The following is a 10,679-nucleotide window of genomic DNA, read 5'->3' on the forward strand; positions in this document are numbered from 1 at the left end:
AAGCTGGACAGTGAATAAGGAAGACCACAGAAGAATTGATGCTTTTGAGTTATGGTGTTGGAGGAGAATATTGAAAGTACCATGGGCTGCCAAAAGAACAAACAGATCTGTGTTGGAAGAAGTGCAGCCAGAGTGCTCCTTGGAGGCCAAGATGGCCAAACTTTATCTCTCATAGTTCAGACATATTGTTAGGAGGGACCGGTCGCTGGAGAAGGATATCATGTTTGGTAAGGTGGAGGGTCAGAGAAAAAGAGGAAGACCCCCAGTGAGATGGATTGGCCAAGTGGCAGCACCAATTGGCTCAAACGTAGCAACGATAGTGAGGTTGGCCCAGGATCGGTCAGTGTTTTGTTCTGATGTGCATAAGGTCGCTATGAGTCAGCACCGACTCGATGGCACCTAATAACAACAACAACCATTTGCAACAGAAAGCCACCTCTCTGATATAACTAAGCACTACTGTGCCTATTTTCCACATACAGAAACATTTAACTACATCAATTCAAGTATGAGATTATGGACAATAATCCTGTAGCAAATCTCAGAGAGCTAGTAAATACAGAATAAACAATTTTTTTACTAGTGTCCCATTCTTAGCAATACTATTTCCCCTCCAAAAAGTTCCCAGTATCTCCTTCAAGTATACCAGTAATGTCATACATAGTATAATAGGTTTCAGAAACAACCTAGTCAGTTCTCTTAACATATGAGAAAAATGTTATCAGACTGACATATAAGATGATACAAATGCCCTAACAGAATTTCTTAGAGTCCTCTTTCATTATTGTTCATTGTTAGAAAACTAAGTCCATTAAACAGACTAGCACTTACTTATAAATGGTGCTTAAGTTTCTCTTGTTGTTGTTGTTAAGTGCTATCCAGTTGGTTCTGACTCATAGCCACCCTATATAGGGTTTCTGAGGAGTGGCTGGTGGGTTTGAACTGCCAACCCTGTGGCTCAAACTTACCTTACGGACCAGCACATTATCCTGTAGCACCACACCAGAACTCTCCAGTTTATCTACAAGTTAGTAATATAATATTTATATCGCAGTAATTTTTTTAAATAAGTTACTAATAAAATTTAACAAAAATTCTTCTATAACAATTTCCTTTGTCTGTGTTTCATTAGGAAACAACAAGGGATTTAAGATTCCCATTCAACAAGGTAACAGGAATCAGCATAGGCTACCCTTTTGGTTAAAGACCAACAGAAGCTGCTAAAGGAACAAAGGGCAATTGGATCTGCACAGATAATGAAGGTAAATAAACTCAAGCATTGATGCATAAAATGAGAATCTGGTTGGGTAACATGAAAGAAGTATAGGTATCAGATATCACAATAACGAGGCCTTTCCAAAACACCCTCCAGAATTATGGCTATTAAAAACAAATATTTATAATGACAATTTAGCCAACTGATTGGTGATAGGTTTATAATATGCTAATTAGAAAGAACATATTTTCAAAAATTACTTCTGCTCCATAGTTCCTATCATCAGGAGAGAATTAAATGATGGAATGATTACATTTTAAAAGAAAATCATTGGCAAATAAGTTCAAATCAGCCAATCAACCGGCAATCAATTAAGCAGAATTTCCATAGTCATTGTAATACACAGAAAAAGAATATTAAAACTGTCTAATAGGTACACGTTTTCACTACGTAGGGGAATATAGTCTATAAAATCATTCTGGAAAACTAATTTGGCAAGAACAGATTCTTATCATTCTGAAGCATCCAGTTCAGCTATTCAAATGCCACCTGGAAAAACCAAAAAACATAACAGTTTGTGATTTTGTAGAGGAATACATTTGAATTGTAAAAGCAAACAGACAATAAACAGTCATGTCGCTTCTGAGGAAAAACAGGGAAAGATAAAAGTAGAAAAGGTACAAAATGGATGGGAACTTCTAATTTCAAATGTATCAATAGGCTTCAATAAGTTCATGGAAACTAAATAGAAAGGTAATGCATTTTTACCATGAACTTTTTAAAGCTCCCGTGTACGTACAAGTCTGGTTTTCTAGGGAGAGAAGATGGGTGTGAGGGATATTATTACTCTAAAATGGAAAAACTACATTAGTAATTAATAGGGTTGAGTTTGGAGTTGCACTATGGGAGAGATGAACGTAGGGGTCTTCATTAGGCAGACACAGCCATTTCAGTGTGAAATGGATAAGCAATTACAGGAGGTGGGGAAGGAAGGCAGAATGCATTGCTCCTTCAGATGCTTTCCTAAGACTCTCCTGTGACTGTCAGTGGGTATGGAGTATGCCATATCATTGTTACTGCTATGGGTCGGAACTGACTCAATGCCACTTGTTATAGAAGGAAAAAGGCAGTGGGGGAGGCACTCCTGGAGGGCACCTTCTGTCCAGGGGAAAATATAGGGGGATGCATTTTTCGTAAGATTAAAATTTTGGGTGAATGGCCTAAGCTGTTTTAATAAAGAGTTATTAACAGATGGGTGGCTCGTGAGCCTGTCTTGAATCAAGTCAAGGGACCAGTTGGCGGAAAGACTTATGAATATGAAACAGGAAATAAGAATTATTCATCTTTTCAACATGACTATTTTTCTTTATTATCTGTCATTTATGAAATAGGCTCTGAGGAAATTTTCATGAATAAGTTCTAGAGCCAGACTACCTTGGTACTTATTAACTATGCATTCTTGAGCTAGTCATGTATCCCCGTGGACTTCAGAGGCTTTATATATAAAAACCGAAATGAAAGTATTTACCTAACAGTGCTTTTTTTTTGGTTTATTGTGAACTGAGTGATAGTTTACATGGAAGAACATTGGTTTTACACTATTGTTTCATTGCGATGATTACAATCTCCTCCGTGCATCATCATTCAACAGTATTTGCTTCCATTCCCTCTGTTGTTTTTTGGCAGGGGAAGGGGAAAGGGAATGTACACAGAAACAACCAAAGGGCACATTCTGCAAGTCAGCCTCCTGGCTGCCATCTTAGTCCCTCTCTTCCCATGAATCTAGAGTCCTCGGCTACTCCCTCTCTCCATGTCCCCATCACTGCCTCCATTTCTGGTGTCGCTGCTTCTCTGGATAGGGTCCCACATTCTGCTTGTGCTCTTCTCCTTTGATGGTCCTAGGGTCCTCTCCTAACAGTGTTTTTGATGCTGTTTGTCAAGTCAATTCCAATTTTTAAAAGTTAGCTAGTTTATCTTTTGATATGATGTTGTTAAGTACCATTGAGTCAGTTCTGACTCACAGTGACCCTGTATGTGGTTTCTGAGGTGGGTTTGAACCATTGACCTTGTGATTAGCAGCCCAGTACTTATTTCTACAGCATTACACCCTTTCTAAATGCCAGTGTCTACTGCATGGAAGCAGTAGTCAAGAAATCAAATGACGTATTGCATTAGGCAAATCTGCTGCACAAGGCCTTTTTAAAGTGTTAAAGAGCAAAGATGTCAGCCTGAGGACTAAGGTGCGCCTGACCCAAGCCATGATATTTTCAATAACCTCATATGCATGCGAAAGCTGGACAGTGAATAGGGAAGACCATAGAAGAATGCTTTCATTTTCTGGTACTGTATATGAAAATGTTCTCTTGCTATCTATAAGGTTTTCAGTGGCTAAACAATCAGTAGTCCGCATCTCCATTCTCCTAGTCTGTCTTAGTCTGAAGTTCTACTGAAACTTTTGCACCATGGGTGACCCTGCTAGTATTTAAAATAATGGTGGCATAGCTTCCAATAATATCACAGCAACACACACGTCTCCACAGTATGACAAACTGACAGACTAGTGGTGGAGGCCTTGCGTAGACCTAGTCAAGAGCCCCAACTTGAACCCTCACTCCTTACTCCTCACCCCAAAATTAAAGTACATATAGAGTGATCTCAACTAATTTTTCCCTCTTTTAACCAATCTATTTTTTGAAAGGCCAAAGTTGAGAAGGTATAGGAAGGAGAGTAGAATTGAAATAGGAACCATGGGGAGGTTTCATGTAGGGGGTTGCAAACATTGAGATGAATCTAAGTGTGATTTGTTTCACGTAAAACTGATGATCTTGTTTGCAATCCTTCACTCAATTCACAATAAAAATGTCTGTTGTTGTTGTTTTTAATGTTTCTAATGATCTTGTCTGTAAACCTTCACTCAAGTCACAATGGAAAAAAAAAAAGTCCCTCCCTCCCCCACCCCCAAAAAAAAATCCACCAAAACTGCTTTGGTGAGAAAATGGCCAGGAAAATTGCACCAACGATTTTTTCCCCCCAACATGACAATGCACCTTCTTATTCCTTAAGGATAGCAAGGGCTGCTCTATGAACATTTTATTGGTAAACTTTACCTCATCTACCCTACAACCCTGATCTTGCCCCTTCAGACTTTGTTTCATTCCCTAAACTCAAAGAACATTGAAAAAGGAACATGATATGAGGCCCTTGAGGATGCCAAAACTGCCATTTTGACTTGGTGTAAATCAAAGAGCACAAAATTCTTCAGGGAAATGTTAGACATGGAAAACCGCCTTTAGATGTGTATAGACCTAGACGAAGAATATGTTGTGAACCAAGAACTTGATATTTTGAGATTTTTGCTTAATAAAGTTTTTCATGATTTTATAACAATATTTTTTGACTTATCCTCATATGTATGCAGTACTAAAGGGATTTTAGGAAAGCTCATCTAAACTAGAATACAGAGTCGATGTTTTAAAATGTAATGAAACATTAGTTCATATGAGAGAAAAGAACATGATAGACCTAGAAAACCAGGCAAAGAATTTTGACAGTTAATGTAGCAAGAAATGGAGAATCAATAAATAGTTTTTAAGAATGAAATCTATAATTTATTCAGCATTTACTATCCTAAATGTCAAGTACAATCCTAAATGCTTTATGTAACTTTTCACAATTTATTCTCAAAATAACCTGTGAGGTAGGTTTACTGCCCTTCTTTTGCTAATGAGGAAACTAAGCTCAGAGGCCAAAGCTCACACATCTACTAACCTAATTCCAAGTTTGACACCAAAGACCAAGATGTTAAAGACTCTTTACAGTTTCTCAGGAGTCCTGGTGTGGCTCTGTGGGTTAATATGTTAGACTGCAAAGTCATTTCTCACCAGCTGCTCCTTGGAAACCCTATACTGGGGTCGCTATGGGTTGGAATTGACTCAACTGGCACTTAACAACAACAACATAGGTTCTCTATGAAAACCATAAAACATCTCTGAGGAAGAGTCCAGAAAATGGTGAGAACCTACTACGTCAAAGAGGTATGTTTATCCTGTGGTATACGACTAGAATCAGAAATAGGAGTAGAAATTCATGGTTTTTAATATAGACAGTAAAATTACATATAGATGTAGGCATGTGACTATATATATTTCCTAGTTCTGTCTGCTGAGAGGACCTAGAAGCATTGACATCCCTCTAGCAATAAACACATCTAGCATCTAGATCTTGCTTTCGAAATACAATTCTTCCATAAAAAGAATCCAGATTTCTGAGTGAAGTAGCTGACTCCAGGGTTGTTGCAGGGAATGTACAAAATTAGCCCAGACCTTTCTATGGTACCAGAAAGTAAGGGAGCACAAAAATACTATTGGGGACATATTGAAAGGACACAAAAGTCAACTTCTTGCTGTTGTTGTTAAGTGTATTTTAAATTATTATGGACTTGAATTAATTAAAGCAATGATAAGACAAATATTTCTCCAAAATAAATTATCTATCCCAAACCACAGTTATTTTATATAACTAACTTTTTATAAATTGTGATTCCATAAAACCATATAAATATGCATATATCATTATGACTTTGTAAAAATATACACTTTGTTCCTGTTTTAATTTGGTTTTTGATATTTGTGTATGCAACACATGCAGTAGAACTGCTCCCTATGGTTTCTGAGACTGTAAATCTTTATGGGTTCAAACAGGTGGGTTTGAACCAGCTTCTCTGGTAGCATAGCTGTTAAGGTTGGCTGCTAACCACAAAGTCTGCAGTTCGAATCTACCAGCCACTCTTTGGGAAAAGGGTAAGGCTTTCTGCTCCCGTAAAGACTTACTATCCTGGAAACCCTATACAGGGTTGCTTCAGTCCGAGTGGATTCAACAGCACACTACCACAACCACTTTTGGTCAGCAGCCCATATTCTAACCCACAGTACCACCAGGGCTCCTAGGTTTCTATGCACAGATATATAGAAATCAGCTTCTAATCTTTTGGTTCTAAGCCAAAAGCTTTTCCATTATACCATGCTGCTTCTCCTAACACTAGCAGGAAGATATGTAACCCCATTATCATTTCCATTTCACCTCCTGGGTTAAAAAATGTGGCAGAGATTCCAACACTCTAAATAGCAAATAAATCTCTACAGACTACATACAAAGGAGTCAAGGGCAAAGACTGAGTGTCATGGGAAATGAATCTAGTCAAATTGCGCCTAGATTCATTTTTCTTGTCTTTCTTTCTTATTTTTTTTTACAGCATTTACCTCTGTTTCCTTTAACTCTTGTACTCCTCTCCCAGTGTCTTCTCCTGCCTCATCAGTTTTCTAGATTCAATTTTTGGCGTCACATCTTACTACTGCTATGAGTTTTAACACACTTAAACTCTTAACAACAACAACAAACTCTAAGTGTAAGTACTGTAGTTTTCTCATTTGCAAAAATAATGGTATGTACCTAGCAGGTCTGTTGTGCAGATTAAATATGATAATGTATGAGAGGAGCTTCAAAAATTCCATTGACTTTTATCTCCATTTATCCACAAACTTATTAACAAGGTGTCTGGCACATATTTGTTGTTGTTGCTAAGTGCCCTCAAGTTGATTCTAACTCACAGCGACCCTATATAGGGTTTCCAAGGAGCTACTGGTGGATTTGAACCACTGACCTTGTGGCTAACAGTCATATGTCTATCCTACACCAAGCAACTCACAAATATAAGCTATAAAGATAATGATCATGACAATGAGGAAAAATTCTTCCAATGGGCTAATATACTTTATAGTGGAAAAAATGATCCATGGCCACAAACTACATCCCCATCCTTGATGGATTCTTAGTACTTGGTTACAAAGGCAGATGTTGTCGTTGTTGTTAAGTGATGTCGAATAAGTTCTGACTCATAGCCACCCTGTATAGGGTTTCCAAAGAGTGGCTGGTGGGTTTGAACTGCCAATCATGTGGTTAGAAGTCCAGTGCTTAAATTAGAGAAATATACCCATTCTATTTACATATACACACTCAACTTAATAATATTTACATAGTAGGAGGGATATAATTTTGCATACCATATCTATAAATCTCAGTTCATATTCTATTGACAGCAACTCAATACAGGTAAAAAACTACCTTTACATAAAAACATTGTTTCCATGACTAGAAATGACATTTCCAACCTAACCTTTCAGTACAGAGGTTACATTATCTTATCTGATACTCTATCGAAAGTCAAAATCGTCCATATATATGTGATAGCCCAATAATTTGGAATGGCTTCAGAGATCAATAAATCATTTTTTGAACTGTGAAAAATTAAAGCAATTTAAGTAACCGTGCTCTTCTTGAAACTAAAGTTCTTCTTGATATATTAGTATCTGGTAACATAGGGGAAGTGGACTCAGATAAAGCTTAATATTATCATCTGCATAGGAAGAATTTCTAGTCACTCAATACTAGAATAGTTCCATCAACAATCAGAGAAGGTCACCAGCATCCCCGGCACCAGTATGAAGAACAGATACCATTCATATTTTTTAAATGATTAAAACTTTCATCTAAGATGTTGATGTATGAAGCAAGGAAAACAAACCCCTTGTTTTATTAGATGTAAGCGCTGGAGGCACAATGGTTAAAGTGCTTGACTGCTAACCCAAAAGGTCAGTGCTGTGAACCCATCAGCTGCTCCAAGAAAGATGTGGCAATCTGCTTCCATAAAGATTACAATCCTGGAAACCCTGTGAGGCAGCTCTACTCTGTCCCTTAGGGTTGTACTGAGTCAGAATCGACTGGACAGTGGTGGGTTTGTATTTCTGGTTTATTTGATTAGGGGCATGATAGACTAATGATAGGGAAATGGGATGCAGAATGTTCTTTAAAAGTTATATATAAGAAGGAAAAAAATTGCATGGTGTCTTCTGTAATTTTCTCATGAAAGCTCAATCATTGATATGAAAGTATAAGAAAACAAGCTTGTTTCCAAGTTCTGTCAATCATAAAAATAAACCTCACTTTTAATACAAATCAATTTAATGTAAATTGATGTACGGTGTTGGTATACATACCTGTAGCTGGTATCTGGTGCACATTTATTAATAGCAATGTCAGGAAGATTAAAAAGTTGAGAAATATTTATCAAACATCCCAAATTCTTTGCTTCTGGGCCAAATGCAATACCCAGTTGTTGTTGTCAAGTGTCATCGAGTGGTTTCAACTCAGAACGACGCTGTATAAGGTTTCTGAAGAGTGGTTGGTGGGTTTGAGCCACTGACCTTGTGGCCAGTAGTCCAGAGCTTGTTCTACAGTGCCACACCAGGGCTCCAGCCATAAGCAGCAGGCACCAAGAAAATTATTTTTAAATTAATAATTTTTAACAGCACAAGTATAATTGTATCCCATGAACTGTAGTCCAATAAGTGGCTAAATCTTACTCTATTAACATGCTGTGCATTCAAAAAATCCATTTCAAATCGTGCATCTACATTGACTAAGGCAAATTTTAAAATGCACAATTAAAAATATTTGGTATGCATTTGTCTTCAGTAAATTGCCATAATTATGGTATGCTGAGAGTCAGGTAAAATTCATTTATTATACCACAGTACACACTTCCTGTAAACAGAGGGAAGGTAGCATGGTCTCAAGACATACTGAATTCTACAAGAAAGTGAGCTAGCTAACTTCAAAGAAAGTGGACCCAGATAAACCAAAACACAGAGCAGCTACATATGGCAAACTTTTAGTCACTCAACCATACCAAGGCCTAAATCACAATCTCAAATTAAAGTGTTTTTAAAGCCACATACTAAGATCGCTCAAATGTAACATGTAAATCAATTGCCACACACCTATTTTTCAGAGGCTAAAGGAAATTCAGGACAGGGGGCAACAGGCTGGAGAACATATGCTCCAACCAAGTCATTCATTCCTTTCCATCTGCTTCTCATCCCCAGATAGGCAGTGGGTGGGACTATTCATATACCTTCTAGGAAATCTACTGAAGTTTGAATCCTTCTCAAACCCATTTCTCAAACTGAGTGGAACTCTTTACTCTGTGACTTCACATTTAAGTCTTCCTCCAGACTCCTTCCAAGTAGAACCTGCACTCTCCTTTGAAAAGAGGTATCTCCCTTTAAATATGTAATGGACACAATCGATTGCCTAGGCAAGTTTAAAAACATAAGTAAACAAAACAACAAACAAAAACTCACAACTTTAAAAAAATTAAGGTGCAGAAGATCTGAACTCTGATGCCATCCATCATTAACTCACCCTTCCTGGTATGTAAAGGATGTAAAAAGGGGCAGTCTCCACAGCGGCCTTCCTGACCTGGTTTTGTGGGACCGGGGGTCATGTTGCTTAAGGAAAGTGCAAAGGGGAAGAACTTCTGGGCGCTTAATACTTTGATGGAAACTGGATTGTAAAGAGCCATAAGCTTAAACTACAAAGTTTAAAGAGTGCGTAGGTCGGGCACAAGTGGTGAAAAAGTTAGCCGCCAGGCAAGGAAACACCCTAGGTTGGAGGGTGAGGAGGAGAAATTATAAATACTCACCAGAGTTTAGTGAACAATTAACAAGCATCCCCCACCTCTGGCTTTACTCTGGTCCCCAGAGCAGCCAGAAGCAGCAGGGAAGCAAGTAGCCCTATTTTTAAACACTTAAAGCTCTCCTTCGGACTTCAGAAGGCTTGAGTTACCAATGTTGCAAATAATGTTTCCTTCTAAACATGTTAAATAATGTTTCCTTCTAAATATGAATTCCCTAGGCAAAACCTAGGAAAAGTGAAGGTAAAACAACAGAAAAGTGGATTTCAGCGTGAAGTGATGGGGAGAAGGTGGGGAGGATAGAATGAAGGACTTACCGCAGCCTCTGCAGGCTGCCCCCAAAGACTCAGGGCCAGTAAGAACAAGCCGGCAGCCAGGCTGACTCCACGCAGTTTCATTCTTCTCCTGCTACCGCAGCTCCTTCAGCACCCACACGAAATCCCCGGCTGGCTCTGACCAACTGACATAATCTTGAGGGTTTATTGGCAGAGATCTAGAGCCAGGAGGAACCGCGAGGGCGTCCCAAATTGTGCAGGTCCTTTTGGGTGAGGAGAAAGAAGTTCTTTAAGAAGGGAGGGGAAGGGAAAAAAAAAAAAGAAGAAGAAGCTGTTCTTCTTTCCCCCCTGCCCCTCCCCAAAGTTGGTTTCTCCAGCGCACTTTTCCCTTCTGTTCAGACTTGCAAACTTTTTCCCTCACTCAAGTCCTACAGATCTACTTTCCTCCTTCTTTCCCCCTGCACCGCCCCCTCCCCACCAGCACAGGGGAATTTAAGTATCCCTCCGCCACAACTTTAGACTGCACCAGCAACCTGCGAGGGAGTGACGCTCAGTTATTTGAGGGAGGAAACTTCTAAATCCGTTGACTGAGCACCATGAAACCAACCAGGAAGATTTTATTTTGTTTTGTTTTGTTTCTGTTCGTTTACTTATCCCG

The 10,679-nt window shown here is 38.7% G+C and overlaps 1 protein-coding gene across 2 annotated transcripts in view; it reads right to left on the minus strand.

Annotated features, from left to right (window-relative positions):
* Positions 1-10,371, minus strand: part of COL4A5 (collagen, type IV, alpha 5) — a 360,371-nt gene extending 350,000 nt beyond the window's left edge. For both annotated transcript variants that reach the window (XM_006871035.1, XM_006871036.1), the window contains exon 1: positions 10,064-10,371. In XM_006871035.1, the coding sequence (XP_006871097.1) occupies positions 10,064-10,144 (81 nt within the window). In that variant the 5' untranslated portion in view covers positions 10,145-10,371. The remainder of the gene's footprint in view (positions 1-10,063) is intronic.
* Positions 10,372-10,679: the final 308 nt, after the last annotated feature.

This window comes from Chrysochloris asiatica, unplaced genomic scaffold (genome assembly GCF_000296735.1).
Source record: "Chrysochloris asiatica unplaced genomic scaffold, ChrAsi1.0 scaffold00159, whole genome shotgun sequence".
Lineage (NCBI taxonomy): Eukaryota > Metazoa > Chordata > Mammalia > Afrosoricida > Chrysochloridae > Chrysochloris > Chrysochloris asiatica.